At 39.1% G+C, this 24262-nt stretch overlaps 1 protein-coding gene across 1 annotated transcript in view; it reads left to right on the top strand.

The window, feature by feature from the left end:
- XPO4 (exportin 4) overlaps positions 1 to 24262 on the top strand; it is a 254758-nt gene that overhangs the window by 86795 nt on the left and 143701 nt on the right. The window contains 7 exon segments of the mRNA XM_030200298.1: positions 1132 to 1248; positions 9079 to 9232; positions 17532 to 17552; positions 17555 to 17643; positions 21435 to 21575; positions 21577 to 21593; positions 21935 to 22109. Coding sequence (XP_030056158.1) covers positions 1132 to 1248; positions 9079 to 9232; positions 17532 to 17552; positions 17555 to 17643; positions 21435 to 21575; positions 21577 to 21593; positions 21935 to 22109 — 714 coding nt within the window.

Below are 24262 nucleotides of genomic sequence, written 5' to 3'. Positions count from 1 at the left end.
AAAGAAGTTATATTGGAAAGGCCCACCTCCTGGCATCCCCCACCCAGATTGCGGTATGATGTGAAATCCAGGAGGGGGGGGCACAGATTTCTGCCTCACTCTTTATTAAAGAGGATGGGTGCCGTATAAGTTTAGTTAATCTGGGACATGTTGTCGTGTGCTCATGCTATGAGTGTAGTCCCTATCTAAAGGTTATAAACTCTGCCAGGTGTCCACCAAACCAGCCCTTTTTATTAGAGACACCTTCTTTCTTTTTCCTTGTCCTGTTTATTTCAGGGCCCATAACACCATTGAAACCTCCCAAATGTAAGTGTTTCATCGCTTGTTGATGTCGTGCTGTTATATGATATCAAAAGAAAACATAATAAAGTTATTTGATATAAAAAAAAACAAAAAAACCTCCCACTAACGGAAATGGGAGATGAGTATTTGGCACACTTTTGAATTAGGGATGAGATAAAGGTGGTGTTATAAACATTCAGGGCACATATTGAAACTATACATAACACTGACCCCTGTATGGATCTGCCGCACCTTCAAGGGATTGTGTATCTGGTGGTTTGTTTGTTTTTTTAAATAAAAATTTGAGACCTTTTTTTTAATAGAAAGGCTTTCCTTGCTCAACCTATCCTCATTTTTTTTTGTTCTCTTGAGACTTGTACGTATTAGGGATGAATTTTACCTTTAGTGACTAGGCAGTGATTCCCAAACCTGGTCCTTGAGGCACCCCAGCCAGTCAGGTTTTAAGTTATCCACAATGAACATCCATGAGAGATTTGCATGTACTACCTCGACTGCATGCAAGTCCCTCTCATGAATGAATATTCACTGTGGATATCCTAAAAACCTGACTGGCTGGGGTGCCTCCAGGACTGGACTAGGGTGTGTATGGCCAAAAAAGATTGGTTTGTGCTTCATTTACATTTTCATGATTTTCTGGCATGCTTTCATGTTCCTTTCATTCATTTCTCCTTTGCACGTGCATTGTAGTAACATTTTGCACGTGCTTAAAATTTTAGGCATTTTCCCATATGAACATCCCTATTAGTGACAGCAGTATCCCTCTTCTCTTTTTCAGAAAAAAAGCCAGTCCTTTCTATAATTAACCATATTGTTTGTTTCCTCCCTTAGCAAACTTTGGCCTGCTCCATTTTAACAGCACTTTTGAGTGAATTCTCAAGCTCTAGTAAAACTAGTAACATCGGATTGAGCATGGAATTTCATGGCAACTGTAAACGAATATTTCAGGTAAAATCAAATATTGGTTATTTCTTATAGCTTAGTCCATAAACTGCTTTGTTGCACCTGCTGCGAAAGGGTATACATCATAAATAATGCTTGCCGAGGACAAGCAGGCCTATGATTCTCACATGTGGGTAACGAGATCTGCGTAGCCAAGTCCAGAGCCTGTCACAAGCTTTTACAGAGCTCTTTGGAACGTGAGTCGTGCTCCACCTTGCATGCGAAAATGTGGGACCAACAGTTCTGTTTTTTCTGCATTGAGGAGTGGATGTGTTTTTCTCTTCTCACAGCTTCCAGTTCAGTTTTCTAACAAGATCTTTTTATACCTTCCCGATTTCTCTTTTAGTTTGTTTTATTCTGTTCCTCATTTGGGGTATTCTTGCTCCCTTTTTTTTTTTTTAAACATTTTTATTTTATTGAATTTATGTATTTTTTAAGGTTTCCTTTATTTATTTATTTATTTATTTGGATTTTGCTCACACCTTTTTTAGTAGTAGCTCAAGGTGAGTTACATTCAGGTACACTGAATATTTCTCTATCCCAGGAGGGCTCACAATCTAAGTTTGTACCTGAGGCAATGGAGGGTTAAGTGACTTGTCCAAGATCACAAGGAGGAGCCGCAGTGGGATTTGAACCGGCCACCTCTGGATTTCAAGATCAGTGCTCTAACCACTAGGCCACTCCTCCACTCCACTTATTTTACTGTACTCAGTATGCTGCATTTAGGCCTGAGCTTCAGTCGGGTTCTTCCCTCCATTTTTCTCTAGTGCTTTGCCCCTTTTTTTTCACCATCAAGACTTTTGATTTAGCCATGGCTGTTTTTCCTTTCATGTCATCGAAGGTTTCCAGTGGCTTTAAGCGCTGTACCTGGTGTAATAGGACCATCTCTGGCAAAGACACCAATTCTACTACTACTACTATTATTAAACATTTCTATAGCGCTTCTAGACTTACGCAGCGCTGTACAAATTAACATGAAAAGACAGTCCCTGCTCAACAGTACTTACAATCTAAATTGGACAGACAGACAGCTAGGGGTTGGGAAATTGCAGTGGTAGGGGTGATAAGTGAGGGTGTTGAGTAAGAGAGTAATGGTTAGGAGTCGAAAGCAGTAGCAAAGAGGTGGGCTTTAAGCCTAGACTTGAAGACAGCCAGAGACTGAGCCTGACGTACTGGCTCAGGGAGTCTATGGTTGAGATCTGAGCACGCCCCTACTTACCTGTCTTCTGTGTGATTGTATGAAGAAAAGAACACAGAGAGGCTCAAAAAGAGAAACTTTTTGAAGCCAGGTCTGAAACCTCGATTTTGGTGTCAGCATTGGCATTGAGTGTTGCATCGGCTGAGTCGGTCTATATGGCTGCAAGACCCTTAGACACTGGGAGTGACCTGCATTGAATGGGTCTCCACCTGCTTCGACACTGGCCACTAAGCAAGTCCCCCAGGACTTATCGGCGTCAGACCCGCCCCCGAAGCGACGTGAGGACTTGATGTCCTTGGCACCAGGGAGCATCAAGACCAAGCATTGATCACCCTCGACCCATGGTCCTGGGAGCTCTAGGGCACTGAGGGATTCTCTGGTACCTGAGAAGTGTCTGTGCCGGGAGGACCTCTACCCCTCCATATAGAAGGTGCCAATGCATGGGTCTCCAGGCAGCCAGGACCAGACACCCACTTCGACCCCACAAGTTCAGCAGCCTGCTTCTACACCAATACCCCAGCCTTTTCCGATGTCTGCCCTCGATGAGCACCTCCAATCAATGCTCCTTGAGCTAATGGCAGGGTTTATACAACAGAGTGCATCAGTGCCTGGGGTGGTTGTGCCTCCCATGCCTCTTGCTGTGGTCCTGCGTGGCCATCAGCCTACAATGAAGTCTTCAAGACCGGTGCTGCTTGTAGCCTCAGCATTGACTGCCACCCATTTTGGCACCCCCTCAAGGTTGGTGGAGGAAGCTTCGCTGGAGTCTAGGCTGGAGCAGACACCTCGACGCCCCTCTTGGTGGGACATGGTTTCTCTTCATTGAGGCAGGCTTGGTCTCGTCCCTCCCATGAGGAGTTCTTGGCTGACACCGATGAGGAACACTCATGGGAGTCTGAAAAGCATCCTTGGTACTTCTCGGAGGAAGAGCCTTATGGCATCCCTTCTGATCCCTTCCCTCCACAGAAGAGAGAGTCTTCACCTGAGAGCATTTCCTTCCCATCTTTTGTTAAGGAAATGGTAAATGCCATTCAATTCCTGTGGAAGTGGAGGACGAGCCCAGGGCTAAGATGTCTGAAGTCCTGGGCTATGAGTCTCCTCCTAGATAGGCTGTGACGGTCCCGTATCATGAGATCTTATGGGATATTCAAATGAAGAACTGGGAGTCCCCTCTTTCGGCCACTGTGCTTCCCAAGAAGATTTGACACTATGTACTGGATTTGGTCTTCCCCTGGGTTTCATAGGCCTCAGTTGCCTCATCATTCCCTAGTGGTGGAATCCGTATTCAAAATGGCCAGGAGTCGTAGGGACTATGCTTCGGCACCCCCTGGCAGAAAAGCTAGAAACCTGGATTCTTTTGGCGGAAGATGTATCGGAGCTCTATCCAGTAGCGCTCTAGAAATGTTAAGTAGTAGTAGTAGTTGTACCAGCTGTACACAAGCCTGTATGTGCAGTTCTTGGTATGTAGTATGTTTTAGCAGACTCTCTCCCACTGGAGTAGGCTGAATCTGTTCGCCAGTTGGTCAAGCAGCAGAAGGCTTGTTGTAAATTCTTGGCCAGGGGCACCTACAACACTTCTGATGTAGTGTCCAGAATCTCTGCTCAGAGTAGAGTGATGTGCAGACTGTCATGGTGCATGTCTCTGACTTGGACCCGGCAATCCAACAGAGATTGGCAGATGCTACATGCTGGGGGGATAATCTTTTTAGAGACAAGATGGAGGAGGTTGCTGACCTCATCATCAATTTCTCTTTCCAGCCAGGCTCCTTCTGCAGCTACCTTCTCATCTAGGAGGTTTTTTGGCAAGTTGTACTTACTACTCGCGTTGGTACACCACTTCTTACCAGCCTCAGCAGGCTCAACCCCAACATGCTCTTTCTCGTCAACAGCGTGTGCCTAAGACCCAGACAGCTCCCCAGTCAAAGCAGAGGGCAAGCTTCTGACTGGGTGCAGCAGAGCATAGCCACTGTAAAAGTGACTGTCCCGGACAACTTGCCAGTTGGGGGGAGGCTGAAATTTTTTCAAGAAAAGTGGCCCCTTGTAACATTTGACTGATGGGTCCTACAAATAGTTCATCTCGGTTACGCCCTGTATTGGCAAAGGAGACCACCAGATTTCCCACTGAGAGCAAATCACTATACTCTCAGCACAAGCAGGTACTTGCAGAGGAATGCTCTGCCCTTCTAAAGGCCCATATGGTCGAGCCCGTTCCACCAGGGGAAGGGTTTCTATTCCAAGTACTTCCTTGTGCAAAAGAAGAGAGGGGGGATGTGTTCCATCCTAGACCTACATTCACATCCAGATACTTCTAGCTTACAGGAAATATCTTCGATTCTGGCTGGGGACATGGCACTTCCAGTACAGTGTGTTGCCTTTTGGCCTTGCGTTGGTTTCCCAGGTTTTCACCAAGTGTCTTGCAGTAGTCGCAGTGTCACTATGCAGACTGGGAGTCCATGTGTACCCCCAAATCGATGATTAGCTGGAGAAGAGCACATCACAGGACAGTACTCAGGAGACTATGGAATGACTATTCAGGTGTTATTGCTACTAGGGCTAATTTTAAACTAGAGTAGTCCTCTGCACACACCCTAGGTTCCTTGCTAAAGTCGTGTCAGAGTTCCATCTGAACCAGTTAGTTTGTCTTGCCAACATTCTTTCTCTGACCTCATGCCCATCCTGGCAAAAGAACACTGCACACTTTGGACTACAAGTGAGCACTGGCCTTTTACTTGGAGCAGATTAGGCCCCACAGACAGTCCACCCAGCTTTTTGTTTCTTTTGATCACAACAGGATAGGGATAGCCATCAGGAAACGCACCATTTCCAGTTGGCTGGCAAATTGCATTTCTTTCACTTATGCCTTCAAGGGTCAGGCCAAGGCTCGCAATGTTAGGGCCATGGCTGCATCGGTAGCCCACTTGAGGTCAGCCTCCATTGAAGAAATTTGCAAGGCTGCAACGTGGTCTTCGGTTCACACATTCACATGTCACTACTGTCTTGAGTAGGATACCCAATTTGACTGTCGACTTGGACAGACAGCACTGCAGAATTTGTTTGGCATCTAGAGTCCAACTCCACCCTCCTAGGCTCATTTTGTTCTGTTCCAGGCTGCACACTCAGATTGTATATAGTTTCAGGTTAATCTGTGTTTGACCTCGCCGTTACAGGTCTTTATCTGCTGTAATCTACTAGTTGCATGGTCCAATTGACGTGACCAATGGTTATTGTTTTCAGTGAGCCTGGTAGCTAGGGATTTCCACATGTGAGAATCATAGAGAAAGCAAAGATACTTACCTGTGACAGGTATTCTTTGAAGACAGCAGGACTCATATTCTCACATACCTTCCCACCTCCCCTTGGAGTTGTCTCCTCTTTTCTTTTATTCTCTAGTATTGTACTGATTGTCCCATGCTCTCGAGGCACGCAGGAAGGCGCTCGTGCATGCATTGTGGAGTACAACTCGCACTCCAAAGAACTCTGTAAAAGCTTGTCACAAGCTCTGGACCAGGCAACGTGGATTGCATTACCCCTAAGTGAGAATATAAGGCTTGCTGTCCTTGGAGTATACCTGCTACAGGTAAGTATCTTTGCTTTTCTGCGTATTTTAATTTGTGTTATGGATAAGTCCTTATATGCTTGATTTAAAACTATGTTTAATGTAAAAAGACTTCTGTAGCATTTACTTCATACTTTATTAAGAAAAACATTCAATAAAACATTGTGTTGAACAGAAATGTCTCATTTGCTACAGGTTTGACCTCGCCGTTACAGGTCTTTATCTGCTGTAATCTACTAGTTGCATGGTCCAATTGACGTGACCAATGGTTATTGTTTTCAGTGAGCCTGGTAGCTAGGGATTTCCACATGTGAGAATCATAGAGAAAGCAAAGATACTTACCTGTGACAGGTATTCTTTGAAGACAGCAGGACTCATATTCTCACATACCTTCCCACCTCCCCTTGGAGTTGTCTCCTCTTTTCTTTTATTCTCTAGTATTGTACTGATTGTCCCATGCTCTCGAGGCACGCAGGAAGGCGCTCGTGCATGCATTGTGGAGTACAACTCGCACTCCAAAGAACTCTGTAAAAGCTTGTCACAAGCTCTGGACCAGGCAACGTGGATTGCATTACCCCTAAGTGAGAATATAAGGCTTGCTGTCCTTGGAGTATACCTGCTACAGGTAAGTATCTTTGCTTTTCTGCGTATTTTAATTTGTGTTATGGATAAGTCCTTATATGCTTGATTTAAAACTATGTTTAATGTAAAAAGACTTCTGTAGCATTTACTTCATACTTTATTAAGAAAAACATTCAATAAAACATTGTGTTGAACAGAAATGTCTCATTTGCTACAGGTAAAATGCTTTGTAAAGTTTTGTTCACCTTTGTGCATTTTTTATGTTCTGTCTAAAATTACTATTCAGAATGCATTAAAGAAGGGTTTAAAAAAAAAAAAAAACTAGTTTACACAATGTGAAAATAATTTTAGAAATATTAAAAAAAAAAAAAAAAAAAGAAAATGTTAACTCATGCCCCTTGATTCAGTTGTTTCTGGAAGCTCCTTCTGAAGCAATAAAAGTCACGAGTTGTTCAGATTGTGTCTGCTAAGGGATGTGCACAAGCGAAAATGTTCTTTTTTTTTGTTTTTTAATTTTCCTGCTTTTCAGGTGGGTTATTTGGTTCATTTTAGGCATCTGTTTTAATAAAATTAATATGCATTACAACTTTTTAATGTGTGCTTTAATTTGTAAGTTGTCATGCATTAAATTGATCTCCCTTGCACTAAATTTAAGATGAGTTAAACTAAATGCTTTCTAACGAATTCAGAGTGTGGTATCTAATACAAACTTTACTCAGCATTTGCTCATTTTTCTTGTCTGGTTGTCTCAAGCTCTTTCAGGTTGGCTAGGTATCTATATGTGGAATAGGTTCTTCAAGTCTTGCCACAGAATCTGTTGGATTCCGGCCTGGATTCTGGTGTTTGACTGGGAAGCTTGAGGATAGTCACTGTCTTCTTGCTGAGATACTCTGTTGTTGCCTTTGCTTTATGTTTAGGATCACTCTTTCAGAAAGGTAGTAATTCTTCTCCACCTCAGTTCTGTGTAACCTGAAACCTTATTCTTGCAAAACTTAGATGGTGATGCCGAAAGGCTCGTCATAGTACCACTTACAAATGTCTGAACACGTGGTGTCCACCGAGAGTGTAATACAGCTGACTGCAGCAAGTTAACTACACATACATGTGTATTCATATTTTATTAATTGGTGTTTGGTTAATTGAAATGCTTGAATAAATCCATCATCTACAAGAGGAATCAAAATGAATTTTGACTATTTTGATACTATTAAGTTAATCTTATTGACTCCCCTTATAACTGCTTGAGTATTGCCTTCCTTATCTGAAGAAAAAGATTGATTTAATCTATTCTGACTAGGGCTGGCATTGAATAGTCATATTTGATTCGATTCAGCCCTGAATACATTTGTATTCGGCCAAATAGCAATTTAAATTTGAATACGAATAATCTAGGGCTCTACTATGCTAAATCCTACTGAAATAAACACGATCTGTGATTTCACGTTGCTTCTTTTGTTATTTGTTGTTAAAGGTCAATGCCCATTATTCACATTCAGTATTTATATTTGGCCGAATAATTATTTTTCATTATTCATATTTGGTCAAATAGTAAAATAGTCTATTCGGTACAGCTCTAATTCTGACTATAGATGAAATATTTACAGCATGACGCACAAAAATCTGACAGTTTCTTGTTAATTGCAAAATTTGTTATAGTAGGGTTGATTTATTGTATTTTTAAAGCTACATGTACATTTTCAAAAATCTGTAATTTTATGTTTGTTTTTAAGGCTATCACCTTTTTAAGACCAGCCTAATGTCTGAAAGCTTGTATATGTAATACAAAATAAATGGGATTGGTGATCCAAAGAAAACAAAATGCAATATAGTCATCAAAGAAGGGAGTGGCAATTCACTTGAGGCAGCTTGTGATAACAAAACAAAGGCATTTTATATAGAATTTGATTGTGGAACATGGACATTGGACACCCTTTTAAGTGAATGTTTTTACACAATCTTTTCTAAAAGTTTGTAATTATTGGGAATGTTTTAGGACCAGTGATTGAAAGAGTGGTATTTAAACCCAAGTGGCTTGTAAGCAACAGGTTAGTGCTTGAGGTCCTTTTTCTCCCTGTTTTTATGGTGTCATATTAAGGAAAATTCCTTGATTTTTTTTTTTTTTTTTTTGGAGGGACTAAAATTTATATTGCATTTTAGGTCGTCTATATCAACATTTTTGTGCGATGTTAGATGTTTTGATTTTCAGATTTCTTTTCTTTTGGGAGGTGATGCCTTTTGTAGGTATTGCGATAATGTAGTGTGACTGTTGCATAGAGTAACCCACTAAATGAGAGTGATGTGATGTGTGAAGAGGGAACATCTTTAAAATAAATTCTAAAAATTGAGATATATTGTGTTACAACAATTACTTTTGCTGGAGTAGGACAGTGTAACATTTCGCAGCTCAAATTTGAAAGCATTTCTGCATATGAATAAAAAAATGAATGACCTCGCTATTCAAAGTTTTAAGAAACCAATAAAACTTCTTGTGCCCTGGCTTTAGGAAGAGGACCTTCGGCAGATCTTCATGTTAACAGTAGAGGTACTCCAGGAATTCAGCAGACGAGAGAACCTTAATGCTCAAATGTCTTCAGTGTTTCAGCGGTATCTTGCACTAGCCAATCAGGTCTTAAGCTGGAACTTTCTGCCTCCAAATTATATCCTTTCACAATGTGAGACTGTTAATGATTTAACAGTTAAGCTTGAAGTCCTGTTTCTTTTCATTGACTAATATATTTCAACATTCAAGAGTTGATCTTCGAAAGGTCCTGCACTGTACAAGCAGTATCCTTAGTGGGCAAACAAAAATGCATTGTGGTATACCTCTTGCCAAAGGTTTTTTTTTTTTTTGTCATGTTTTGTAGGCTATCCCTATTTGCTGTGTGATGACTTGAGTACACAGGTAGTTAACCGTCCAGCTGATACAGCATTCTGCCTCTGCAGGAAGCATCTAAAGTTTTGTTTTTTTTTTCTAGTAGAGATTTCACACACTGCATGTAGAGGAGGTGATTTTAATGACACTGCAGAACGCTTTCAAGAAGAAGGAACATAAGAAAAATTTCACCGTTTCACCTTTTAGCCTACATCTCAGAGGATGGGGCAAATAAAAACATATACCTGTAACAATCTATAGTTTATCACCTATTACTATCAAACTAGACCCCCAAGTACACCTAGATCAATAAGGGGAAAAAGAAAAGAAAATTCAATAAGTAATCTTATCTCTAAGGAAGTCTTTTGAGTGGTTCTGTGAAGCTGTAGCTGTTTCCCTGATACTTAGCATACTTGGTGGGGGGGGGGGGGGGGGAGAACAAACAAAAAAATAAAAGGTAGGCCTTCAGACTTCTTATAAGATTAAAAGAGAAAAGGCTTGACATAAGTAAATTGCTGTCCTATGCATATTGTCCTGAAATGGAAGAGGGCAACTGTCTAGTGGGGGGGGGGCAGGGGTGGGACAAACACAACGAGGTTAAGGAAAATAAATGGCTTCACATTTTGAAGAATTCAGAAAAAGGTTATATATATTTTTTTCTTTTTTTAAACCCAGGGGAACACTTTCTGGAGGCAGATATTTATAGGGGAAGTATCAGAGGCAGAAGAAGACAAAGTAAAAATATTTTGAATATCATCTGCATGGCAAAAGGGGGTGCAACCTAGAGAATGAATCAGAAGGGGAAGGGGTGCAAGAAAGATATTAGAGGGTGGGGGCCAGAATAAAACTTTGAGGAACCCTGCAGGTAGCAGGGAATGATGAGCAAGTATCACCATCACGACTTTTCCTCCAGGAACTTGTCCAAACATTTTTTTTTAAACCCAGATTCGCTAACTGCTGTTACCACGCCCTCTGGCAATGAATTCCAGAGTTTAACTATATTCACCGTGAAAAAAATATTTTCTCTTATTCATTTAAAAGTATTACCCTCTAACTTCATGGAGTGTCCCCTCATCTTTGTACTTTTTGAAAGACTAAACAATTGATTCACATTTACCCATTCTAGTCCAGGCAGGATTTTAGCTCTCTCTCTTCCAAACTGAAGAGCCCTAACTTTATGCCTTTCCTCGTATGAGGAGTTCCATCCCCTTAATGGTTTTGTTTACTTTTCTTTTTTCTAATTCCGCTATATTTGTTTGAGATACAGTGACCAGAACTGCACACAATACTCAAGGTAAGATTGCCTTGTAATAATCTTTCTTATTTTCTATCCCTTTCTTAATTGTGCTTGCTTTTTTGGTTGTTGCCACATACTGAGCAGAAACTTTCAGCATATTGTCCACAATGATACCTGGATATCAATCCACAAGGCCTCCTGTCTTTGGCTTTTTAAGTTTCTTAAAAGTCTCTCATGAAGGACTTTGTCAAAAGCTTTCTGAAAATCTAGATACACTGTCAACTTGCTCACTTTATCCATATTTATGCATATCTTCAAAGAAATGAAGGAAATTGGTGAGGCAAGATTTCCCTTGGCTGAATCCATGTTGACTCTGTTGGATTAAACCATGTTGGTCTATGTGCAACAGTTAAATTTATAATTATGGGAAAGTTGTTTTTTTTTAAACAGTATTTAAACACTTTCACCTCATTCCTCTTACATTTCTACCCCTTCTCAATAACCCAACTCCATCCCTCCCTTAATTCGCTCACTTGTTCAATTGGCTTGTGCAGATCTCAGTTACTCCCCCCCCCCCCCCCCACCCCAAAGCCCATACAGAGCAGCCTTTCCATTGGCTGGCTAATACAAGTCTCTCCACTGGAAGGAGGGGGGTTGGAGAGCTGTTAAAGCAAAGGAATGTATATTTAGGTGGTCTAGGGGGGTCCATAGATACTCCTTCTTCCTCACAGAGCTATAGAAGGTTAAACTCTGAAAATATCCAGATACTTTAGCCTTCATTTTGACTTTGAGGTAGTTGGCCTATTTACTTTTCTTTTTAATAAATTTTTAGAATTAAAAAAATAAAATAAAAGTCCAGACTCTTGGCAGTCGTAGGCTCCTGAATCCTTAGTACATCTGACTAGGCCTCCCTAAACCTCTGAGCCTTAGGCTTGTGCCTAGTTTGCCTATGCCTTAATCCAACTCTGGAAGAGTGGCGTTGAAGTCAGTAATTTGTTGGTCTGTGGAAGAAGGGGAAAGGGGATGGGATTTCATATACCACTTTTCTGTGGTTATCAATGGTTTACATATTACATTCAGGTACTTATTTTGTACCTGGGCCAATGGAGGGTTAACTGATTTGCCCAGAGTCACAAGAAGCTGCAGTAGGAATCAAACTAAGTTCACTTGGTTCTCAGGCCACTGCACTAACCATTGGGCTACTCCTTCACCCCTAAGTGAGTTTTGGGGATAAACGTTCTCTGTCTATATGGTTCAGGGATCTAAAAACAGTAGGCAGTTGCTATTGGGTCTGAGCTGTTAAAGGGTGTTTTAAAACAAAAGAAATAGTGATTTGCTAGCCAGACACATACTTGGACCACTACACCAGACATTATTCTGATTGTCTGAGTACTCCTGAGGTTATGAATATGGATCTGAGGAGTGCTGCGGTCAGGAGTCAGCAAGTCTGTCCTCAGAGTCTTCTTTACGGGAAACAAGAGGCTGCCCACTTGATCCCTTTTCTTTTATCAGGGACATGGTATTGAGTTGGAGGAGGAGAATAAGCTTAGGGTAAATTAATTGCATATACTGGACATACTCTAAGATCTCAAATTCCCCCCCCCCCCCCACCCCCCCCAGAAGCTATGACTGGCCTGTTCAAGACATCTCTAAAGAGGCACAGATGACAATGTGGCACCCTCCTTCTCTTTGATCTTTGTGAACAAGACAAGACAAACTCCATGTATAGAGTACAGAAGGCTCTAGGATTTGATATGCACCAGCTTCCACACCATTCAGAGGACAAGCTCAAGAGCCTATGTCTCGGTGCTCTCTGGGAGGAATGCTTGAACCTTACTCTTTTTGGGAGGAAGGTTTATCAGTTATGTTTACCTCCTCCATAGTTTCTTGTAGCTCTTGAGCCAAAATATGCAGGATGTTCTGGATAAAGATGGAAAGTATGCCAGATGTTCTTTCTCAAGTGAAATATGCTGATTGTAGAACACTAATGGACAAGGGTAAAGAGTGCAGAAAACGTGGTCAGATTGACCAATGATTTTTTAAATGGCATTAAAAGCTGCTGTAATAGATATTAACAACAGATAAGGTCAAAGGGACTGTGGACCAGATAAGACCACCGCTTGATGCTTGACCCTTGCTGCAGCCCACTTTGCCCCCCCCCCCCTTCATCTAGGAGGAATTGGAATTGCTGAACTGGCTGCAAAGACATCAGTGAAGATAGATTCAACCTTTCTTGGAGGCCATGGTGATACCTTTGATCTACTCAGGAAAAATTTCATCATATAAATGCTCTTATAAACAAATATCTCTGTACAGCCTTTAGTTTGATTTATATAGGGCTTGTTTCTGTTGAAGCCTCCAGTCAAGACATCCATGGTTTTGGTAAGCTCCAAGCCTTACTGACTTTTTTTTTTTGCTTTGTACAACATTTTTCAAAAAGTTGGGTGGTTTTAAACATGCATTCGAAGGTTCTCCCTTAGGTGGTGGTTGATTTTTATGTTAACTAGTCAGTCGTTCTTTTAACACTTTTCCCATGCCACATGTCAAACATCAGCATGCTTTGGCACACTTGTATTGCAAATGTTTGTCTTCACCTAGAGAGTTCTAAATACTTGAGAAAGTCCACTTAGCTTTTTGTTTCTCTAGGTCCCAATAATCCTAGGACCAGACTGTCCTGCTTAAATGCAAGCTGTTGAATTGGATTACAGATTACATTTTATCTGCTCTGAAGAGTGCCCTTGAGGTTTTGGAATCCAACTCACGGCCCATTTTTGTTGTCCAGTGGTTGAGCGTATGAAAAGGGGGAAAATTAGGAAATGGCTTCTTCCCACAAAAATGTGCTTGCCATGATTTTTCATTTGTCCCTAAAAGGCAACTTGGAGCTAGGTATTTCCATATGTAAGGATTGCTATTCTGCTTTTAGCATGTTTTCTTCAAGAACAATGAGTTTTATGAAGACTGATAGCCATCTGCTTCACCTAGGAGTTGGCTTCTGCTGCTAATTGCTCAGTACAAAGCTGAGGTGATCTAACAAGGATATGGATGCTGTAACTCACAGGTATTCATGGTAGAGCATTGTAGAAAGCTCTACAATTTTTGTATTTAATGCGCACAATTTAGAGAGATGTATTATATATCTTGTATTAAATATATATGCATTCCCAATTGGGTACATAAGGGTATATAAGGTCTGGCCTGATTGGGAGAGTAAATGTGTGGAGTACCTAAGAGGAAGCTATATTCACTATTGATGAAATTGCCCTAGGAGTCGGGCATTTTGGGAGGAGAAATGGAGAGATTTGGAATTTGGGGGGGGGGGGGGGGGGGGCGTTCACAACCCAAAACTATGGAACACTCTTTTGGATTTGGAATAGGATGAATTTGTCAGGAAAGCAGATTTAATAGTAAAATGCTGCCCATTCAATGGATTAAAGAGGAGCCACACATGGTGGTGGTATGGAGAGATAAAAATGAATCATTTACTTTGTATGGAAATAATGTCAACCCAGGGAAAAGGGGAGCAGAAAATTAAGATTTATGTGTATTTTTGGACTTCATTCTTGGATTCTTGCAGTCAGGTTTAAGTAGTGCACTTTTGATCTCCCTTGGAGTTTAGAGCAAAATATTGGTTGTAGATCATTTGGTTACATTTTTGTCTTTTTAGATTACTTTATTCATTTCTGTTCTGCCTATTCCAAAGCAAAGTACAAATATACATAATCAAAATACATTATGGGTAATATAGATTATGGATTTTTGAATTCCCAGAATTCTTTGAAGGGGGAGGAGGTGGAGGAAGGCGAGTATTATATAATGTTTGTTATGAATATAGATATATGCGGTGTATTATCCTTCGTTCATAGTGTATTACATTGACTCATCATTTGTTGAAGCTTAATAAAAGATTTTTTTCATTAAATTCTAACCTGCGTGAGACAAGATATAGTAGTTTACCCATCTTAAAAGAATGATAAAATATTGAAAGGTTTCAATGCGTGTCATATGGATCCTCAGAAGCTTAGCCGAGATTGGCGGGGCTGGTGGTTGGGAGGTGGGCCTTGTTCTGGGCAGACTTCCACGGTCTGTGCCCTGAAAATGGCAGAAACAATCAAGGTCAGGTATACACATAAAGTAGCACATATGAGTTTCAGTTGTTGGGCAGACTAGATGGACTGTGCAGGGTCTTTTTCTGCCTTCATCTACTATGTTACTATATATCAATTCCTCATTATTGGACAAGTCCCAGTATTAAGTCATATTTTTTTGTCTATTAAATTTCAATGAGATTTGAACTTTCAGTTTTAAAAGTTGAAAATTAAGGTTTGTTCTAGTGGACTGAATGAAGTCTTAGGTTTTCTTATGTAATGAAGTTTATCTTAAGAATATTGATTGCTTCTGGGTGTATTTTTTTTCATGCTTCTGTGTAATAGAATATGAATTGCTTACTGAAAGCTTGCTTTTGAATTTCTTTATGAATACGAACCGTCTTTAATCTTCTATTGTCAAATGTGTCATCAGTCTATTAGTGTGACACCCAGTGCTAAAAATATGGTTGTTAAATACTGAGGCTTGTTAAAATAGTGACAGTAAACTACCCTTCCTTTGTTTTACATGAGGTATCTGTTAAGAGTAGTTCATGTCTATGCTGTTAAATCTTGAAGAAATTTAATTGTACCAACATATTCTTGGATTAACTGTTACTAGTACTTGATTACAGTAAATATTTGAACTTTAAGTCCATATTATCAATAGAATTCAGTTTGCAGATGAGTTATAATTTCTATCCCTGTACTATGGGAAAATGCTATCAAACCACTGCTATCTGGCAAGGGACCTAGATAAGTTCTTATTAGTTATATATTGAAATTATTGGAACTAAAAAAAAATGTTAACAATATTTGACCGATGACAATTAAAGCAAAGTACCTCATGAGAAAAGAGTTGCTTCTGAGATCTGAATATGTCATTATAGTGTTGAATGTTATAGTGCCTGCTTTGTAATAATCTGAGCATTGGGATATAAGTATAAATTATTGAGCCCTGCCTTTATATGAAGTTAGTGACCCATAGAAGTTGAGTACAGTAAGAAGCATAAGTTCTATCGTTGATCACCATTGAATCCTGCAAGGTTTAACTACAGGCATATTGTCTATCTCATGCTTTTGAGTTAGAGGACATGTTGTGCTGCAAATATCAACATTTAGAATCACATCAAATCAATGTTGTGTGCAAATACATTACAGAGTATGTCAGAAAATAAATCTATAAAGTAAAAACACTAGGATGCAATTTTAGAATAATCGTAGAGATTCTGCTGCCATAACAAAGGTGAAAAATTTCAGTCAGCATTCTAAGAACATGGAGCACATCTTGCAAGGTATGCCACATTAGAGCTTATGGGCCAGCCTCTACAAATAGCAATGTGTTAAGTGTTTTCTAAAAATGTAGCAGGTTAGGAGCTAGTCTGATATTAAATGGTAGTGAGTTTGATAGAGTTGGGAACTGATTTCTGTCTGTTAAACAAGCTAAAGGTTATTGTGAACTAAAACTGAAGAACTTGGGTGGCTTTAATGTACTAGAGACATTGTCCAATTCAACAATATGATTTTCAGACTACTAGGTGTAGTGAAGGGTTGTGCTCTGACCTTGTTTGCATGCATCCTCTTTTGTTTTTCTTTGGATTAGAGAGATGACATTGGGGTTCCAGGGAGCATGCCCATAATGACTCTCTATCGATGCCAGGAAGAGGGCTTCAGCTGAAGTGACAGGGTTGTCAGCCACCTGTCAAAGAGCAGCACAGACCTTTCTAAATCAAAAAAGTGGGTCAAGAGCATAGATGCTTTGATTCAGCAATAGTCGAGTATGCCACTAAGGAAATGAAGTTCTGGTCTATTAAATCAGGTTAGTGATCTTTTTTCGTACAAAGGCAATGAACTTTGTATTGGAATAAATGTTGAGCTGCCTTTCTTGACCCCATCTGCTGTTAATGGAAAAATCGGAATCTTTATTGACTTTCTGTTCTAGAGCTAGGAACTATGGAGTTAAAAGAACTCTCTCATTCCTTTTGAATCACCTGATTCTGTTCAAATGGACATTTTAAAGTTTGGCCTATGAACTTTTTATGGCCTAGATTATTGAACGGGGAAATGTATAAAAAAAATTTCCAGGCCACGCACCATGGAAGTTGTGGTTCCTGAGAAACCTAGTGCATTCAGTGGTATATATTGTGGGACACCTTTGATAGACTGTGATTTCTTTAGACTATATTTGTTATCTGGCTGTCATCCCCTCATTATGAACACGTCTATTAATATATCTATGTGATTGTGGTGTCAGGCAGTTCCATTGTTGCTTCTTAGCATGTGTAGAAACTTAAGCTTCCATAAGGCCAAACATAATTATCATCTTTCTGTGAAACATTCCTAGAGTAATACATTAAATATTTTTTTTTCTGTGTAGTAGAGAGCTATCTTTAGGCTGCTTCTTACAAGCCGCCGAGAATTGTTTTTGAAAACTTCCTATTTTGAATATATGTCAACATTTGTTATTTGTGGTTGCTGCTTTCTGCCCCCTGTCACATCAAGTATGCTGGTTATCAAAGTGATTGTATCACTTTGGTATGCTGCATAATTGCAATCAAACTGTTATCTAAAATTCCTAGTGCAGTCTTTATTTTTGGTACTTAATACATTTTATTCCTTGGCCTCATGCAGGAATTATGCAGTGTATGTGAAGGGGCTTAATGTTGTTTCCATTGCATTCTTTCTCAATGGGTCCTTGCTGTATCTGAGGTTTCTTTTCTTTAAAGCCAAGTAGGAATGTTATGTTGACCTTGACACCAGATAACTGGGCAGACATTATATAGCTATGTTGAGTCCTCACAAAATGTGATGTTAAAACCAACTGAGTCCTGGCGTGAGACCCTTCTGGACAGCAGAGTCATGGAGCTTTTCTTTACAGTAAGTCTCGCATTTTTCATCGTAAGCATTATTAATGCCTATCTTTGAAAAGAGTCTCACACGTGCTGTGATAGGTACACTACAAAATTTAATATTGGTATTTATATTCACTGTATGCAGTTTTATGAATTAAATCATGCTGAATGAATGCTGTGCTGCTTTTTTTTCCAGTTTGTGGAAAAGGTGCTGGAGAGATTATTACAGAATGTTTTTATGAACTCTTCAGTTTCTAAGCAAATGATACTTACAGTTTGTGGTTGGAATTACATTTTATGTAGAGCTAACAAATGTGTTCAGAGAGATTGAAACAGTTTGAGGAACTGTGCTGTGTTAAGCTTTACACCCTCAGTTATTATGAATTCGACGTTAGTGTGTGTTGGCATAAATGATGATCAGTAGACCAGTGGATGTGAAATATTTTGTTCCAGGCAGGTTACAGGTCTATCCCCAACAGGTCTAGTATTAGGAAAAAATCATGTAGCAAATGTAGAAATGTTTACTTGTATAGGGGAGAAGGAGGCCTATTTTAAGTTTATAGACTTAACTCAAGCAGTACATTTATCCGCTACTGACCTAGTTCATATATTTTTTGTTTAACAAATAAGTAATATACATTTTTTTTATTTATACAGCAGTAAGAAATTTCTGACATGGGCACTGTTCTGTTGACGGTAATTTTTAAGCTACATATTACATTATGGGCTCATTTTCAAGCACTTAGACTTACAAAGTCCATAAATTACTATGTAATTTTCTAAGTTGAAGTGCTTTGAAAATGAACTTCATAGTGACCTATGAACTTTGTAAGTCTAAGTGCTTTGAAAACTTGCCTCTATACACATATAGGAAATTGAAATATCTGCATTGATCAGACTATAGTTTCATTTTTCAGTAAAAGACATTTGGATACTAGTTAAAATGGCTAACAGAAGAGCCTTAATTTTTCTACAGCTTACACTTGGGTATATTGGCATGTGTATTAATCAGTAAGATTTGCCAGATTAAAAGCTAAAATTCTCTTAAGCAGGTTTTCTTCTTCTTTTTTTTTTTTGAAAAGGTTAAAAAAACAAACTGAGACTGTTAGATCCCCACAAAACTCTGAGCAGCTGTCTAGACCATCCAAACAGCTCTGCTACTGTCAGCTGTGAACCTCCTCTTCCAAATAACTTTAGGGTTTACAAGTTTAACCCTTTATAGTTTAATTTTGGTTTGCAGTTCTTATAGTTGTACCTAATTTAATATTACTGCAATAGTATAATTAAGTTAATGTGCCTTCACTGGTAAGAATATTAAAAGGTTAAAATTATGCTGAGAGGTGCTGTTTTACATAACAAAATCAACCTAAGCTGCTGTGGTACGCTAACAGAGCAGTGGCTGAAAGTGAAACTTTAGGCGTTTGCATGTGATAGACAAAACAGTTTTTCCAAAGACCATATGTCCATTTTGTTGTCTGACCAAAAGAGTATAATCCTTTGTTTTGCTGAGTAACTTTAATCTTGATGTCTGACAAGCTACTGCTGGAAATCATGCTCTGCTTAGCCCAATTTCTGAACGGAGGATATTGGTAAGGTCAGTTTAATTGTATGGAATGGGAAGCACTGTTATAAGACTGACATCAAAGAGGAAGAAGTCAAGTAAATTTATGTAGCATGCTGAATTATTTATTTGGGAAGAGGGAGGTGGAGTGAATGGGAATGTGAAGAATTTGAGGAAGCAGGGAGGGCATTTGTGAAATTTTGAATCAAATAAGTTTTTTCATTTTTACCATGGGTGTTTTCTAGCCTTTTCCCATACAATTCATATAGGTAATAACACTTACTGTGTACTAACTGCCTTGCTGATAACCCAGTGCAGTTAGCTACAACCAGTGAGGTGCATTAACTACTCTGCATATCTGTTGTGTTAAGGTAATGCATGATAGCTACCTCTTCAGTAATTGTAAGGCACAGTCTCCACCTATTCTCTGTACTCTTCTGCATCTGGCAGTTAGTATGGCACTCAGCGTATGTACTCAAGCAGCTGGGTTGTTGGCGCATATTAATTCCCACATTAATTGCTTAACGCAATTTAGTAAATAGGCCCTTTTAATATTAATCTGTAGACTACATTCAACAGAAATTAATTGTTCAAAGTAGTTTACAAAAATCCTACATAAAATTGCCAGTGCTATTACATTAGAATTAATTATAGCAACTTGAAAGTAGTACTTAGAATCTTGAAAATATTTTAGCTATAGATATGACATTATAAAATTTTGCATAGTGCTTTATATTGTATGAAATCTCAATGTCAGCTTTAATGTCCAACCCAATAAAAATCAAATTGCCAGTCTTGAAAGATCCACATCCCTTAGGAAATACCTTGAAGTAGTTTTGCTGTTTTGGATCCCAATATTCTGAACCAGTTTGCATACATTTAACCTGATAATAAGATACTGTTGGTATCCTATAAAAACTAACCCAGAGCATTTCACCATGTTCACTGAAGTGACTGAAAATACATGTATTAAAACGCCAAAATAGTTTTGTAGTTTTAAGGATATGAATGGATTAAATCTGGGCCGATAAGCTGGTATGTTTGATATTTCAGTAATGTGTACAGTTCATCAACCTTAAATTTGACTGATGGAAATACACCCCTTTGAATTTTAATCTGAGCCTCTTGTATAGTAAGTACAGTCTCAATGATCTGACGTAAATGGGATCGGCCATTGTTGTGTAATTGAAAAGTCAGATAATACGGAAAACAATGGTAACCCCTTAAAAAATGCACAGAAAACATACTTTATGCATAAAAAAACAGGCATAGGATATCTGTATTTAAAATATAGTACTATTTGTTAATACTAACCGCCAGCGTGTGAAGCTGGAAAACAGGAAGAGAACCTGCGCATTTAATGACAGCGCAATGTCACCATGGGAGGGGGGGTGTCTGTCGAATATGCAAGATGGTTGGATTAGCGAAGGTCGTATAATCAAGACTGTACTGTACTTTTTTATAACTTGGTTGAAAGAAAGGCAGATGTAAAAAAAAAAAAAAAAAGTCAGCCTTTTGTGACAATCACAGTTTATGGCAAATAGTTGATTCGGATGCCAGATCAATTTGATTTAAATACTGCCTGTAGATCTTTATATATACATGCGTTGGAGAACAGAGTACCCACTATGTCATTCTCAAGGAGGAGCCTTGAGGACTGCTTTTCTCTACTTGTATTTGTTTTAAATGTATTCACGTGTCTAAAAATGATATTTTGTGTTACTGTTCATAATACCAAATTCAGTGGTGTACCACAAGAAACGAAACCAAATTATAAGCAGCCCACTGAGGTAATGTGAGGGTGTTACCATGGATGTAACCATTTTGCTTCCTGTGTCTTGTGTGTTTACCTCCACTAAAAAAGCATCCATAAACTCTTGATTGAACTTGCTAACTAACTTAGCAAAGACGCTGTCGCCTAGACATAGTTAGCATTAATAGAAATGACTGTCATTATTGCTGTTTTTAGAAGGAGCAGTGTCTGACTAGCTGGCATCTGTTTTGCTCTTTAAGACACAGTATACAGTAGAGAGTTCAGTAATCAAATGTAAGTAGCACTTAGTTAAATGTTAGTTTTCATAATGACACTATGGATTAGGAAAGAAGTGAAGTGAGGTATCATGTTTGAGAATTCTCTTCTTTTAAAAGGTACTAGAACAAAGCAAGCCTTCTCATGTCCATCTGAATTGGTGGCTGTTCTTTATTGTGCCATTAGTGTTCTTTTCTTGATATAGGTGATGGTTCTGTTACAACAGGTACATCGTAAAATCCGAGAAGATTCTGATATGGCCCAGGACTCATTACAGTGTTTAGCACAACTTGCCTCCCTTCACGGATTGATCTTCCCAGATGAAAGGTCACAAGTTGATTACTTAGTGCATTTCATTGAGGGATTGCCTAAACACCATTAACGGGTATGTAATCTTGACCTTTATTTTCTCTGTATCCATAACGTTAGTTTTGAATTTGGTAGCTTTTAAAGTTTCTCTTCTGTGATCCTTTAGCTGTTTACCTTTGGTCGTCTTTCTGCATTCTGCTCCCCTATCCCCCCCTCCTACCTTTAGCTATATGTTGGTGTATAAATGTTCTATATTGAAGGTGTTTAATGCAGAGCGCCTTTGAAATACTGAAAGCACCATTGCGTATCCATTGTTTGTGTGCTCACAAATCTGTTGAAAAAGGTCAGATGTACTTTCATGTTTTTATTGTACTTCTGATTCTCAAAAAGAAAACCATGTTGCTTTTGTTTATTTAGAATAGAAATCGAGGACTCAGAAGCAGTAGGAATCTCCAATATAATCAGTAACCTGATAACTGTCTTCCCTCGAAATATTTTAACTGCCATTCCGAATGAACTTTTCTCTTCATTTGTTAACTGCCTCACACATCTTACCTGCTCATTTGGGAGAAGTGCTGCCTTGGAGGAAGTGGTGAGTGCCCAACCTGTACTGCAGTTTATCCTTATGTGCTTCAACAGCTGTACTGTGAGCTTTTGCTCTGTATTTCTGAATACCCTTCTCTAAAATAAGATCTGTAAATGCAATCATGACGTGCCAAGAAAAGAAATACAGCAAACTAAAAGTTCCATATGTAATCTCCAAAAGCATTTCTAAAAAGCCCAGCCTTTATTTTATTCTTAAATGTGAAGAACTGTTTACATACAGTATTTGTGCTTTGAATGGTAAAGAATTCAAGGCTGTAGAACCTGCAACAAGAAAATGCAACTTTTGACTATGTATTCAACTCATTTTCCAAGACACTTACTTGGTGGCATGAATGTGGAAAATGTCCACATTCCTGAATATATATTTATGATGATTTTTTCTTTTTAAATGAAAGGCAATTGTGCTCTCCCTTCTTCCCAGTATCTCACCTGATGGTGAACACCTGTCTTCTGTTTCATAGTGTCAAAGAATATTGAAATCCGATTTTTAAGAGGGTGCTATAACTTGTTAGCTTTGGTTTGGGTTTTTGTTCAAGGAAGGAAGTATATTAATAATAGAATGAAATAATAAAGATGAATGTTTTTATGCTGGATTTAATAAGGCAAGAGAAAGGGGGTCATGATTCACCAGCTCAGGAAATCTATTCCACCTGTACTGCACAGCAATTTGGAAAGCAGAGAACTTTGGAGTTGGAAAAGAAAGGCATGTATAGACGTGGGTTGCTTGATGAGCAGAGTTAGCAAGGAGAGCTGTATGGAGAGGTAATGAATTGTGTGAATGCATACTTAGATGAGACGCTTGAACTGTATATGGAAGTGCATAGGGAGAAGAGAGATTGTGTAACATTAGCAGAAGCCATGCAATGAATTTTGAATAGTTGTAGTAGAGGAAGATAGGTTCAGATGGAGATATGTGCGAAGCAGTTGCAGTAATTGAAGCAAGAGGTGATGAGAGTGGATAAGGGCTGGTGTGTTCAGAAAGGAAGGAATCATTTGTGATGGTGATATAAAGGAACAAACACATTTTAGCAGTGTTGGATGTATGTAGAGAAGAGTCAAACACAATCTCAAAGTTGTGGCTTAAGGGAACTGGGAGGATGGCATTGTTATTTTTCTGTGGAAATGAAATAGAACTCTAGTGCAATAGTGTTCCAGGATGTGATCTGACTTCCCTCTGCAATGTGATTATCTTCCTGAACACACTTGCCCTGGATTCTCTGACTTCCTGTACAATGAGATCTACTGCTTGTTTGAGCTTTAGGGCTCTGTTTACTAAGGTGCGCTATTGTTTTTAGCATGTGCACAAAATTAGCACGCGCTGTGTAGGCACCCATAGGAATATTGTGGGCACCTACATAGCGTGCGCTTAAAGCACTAACGCACCTCTAGCACGGCTTAGTAAACAGGGCCCTTAGTCTGTAGTTCTCTCTTTTTTTCTTTTTTTTCTTTTTTTAATATGGGGGTAGCAGTAAAGTTAGTTGACCCTTACTGTATGATTTCCATTCTTTTGGCACTGCAGTCTTTCTCTCCAAATTAGTTTATTTTTAACGCACCTTTTTATGAATACAGATTCTCATACAATGATAATGTTTGATTTAATTTCTTACATACCACTACAAGTCCAAAAGCTCTTGAAGAAGTGTGTTCATTCAGGTATTTTAGTTTTATTCTGTCCACTCAACGTTGGTGTTTTCTCTTGCATGGAAGTCCAACCTATCAGCTCATGGGCGCAAAGGAAAACGAATACAGTGTTGTCTTAGCATGTATATAATAAATGATAGATAAAAACCAGCATAGCTCATCTAGTCTGCCCAGTAAGGTGGCCAGATTCTAACTGCTGCTCCTTACAGGTTACACCCACTTCTTTTATTGTCATGCTTGCTACTTCTTGCAGGCTACCCACCACACACACACACTTTATCTGTGTTTATCCCACACAATTTTGAATTCAGTCACTGTTTTTGCCCAACCACATCCACCAGGATAGCGCTTCAGGCATCCATCCCCTTTCTGTGTAAAAGTTTTTTCCTCATGTGGCCCCCCCCCTCAAATTGTAAATGTTTCTAATTGACAATACATAAAGAAAATGCTATAGGAAAATTAATATGAAATCACAGTTTAGTACAGAGCGAGGCAAAA

The sequence above is a fragment of the Microcaecilia unicolor genome, chromosome 4, assembly GCF_901765095.1.
Source record: "Microcaecilia unicolor chromosome 4, aMicUni1.1, whole genome shotgun sequence".
NCBI classification, from domain to species: Eukaryota; Metazoa; Chordata; class Amphibia; order Gymnophiona; family Siphonopidae; genus Microcaecilia; species Microcaecilia unicolor.
This window is presented reverse-complemented; position numbering and strand designations above follow the sequence as displayed.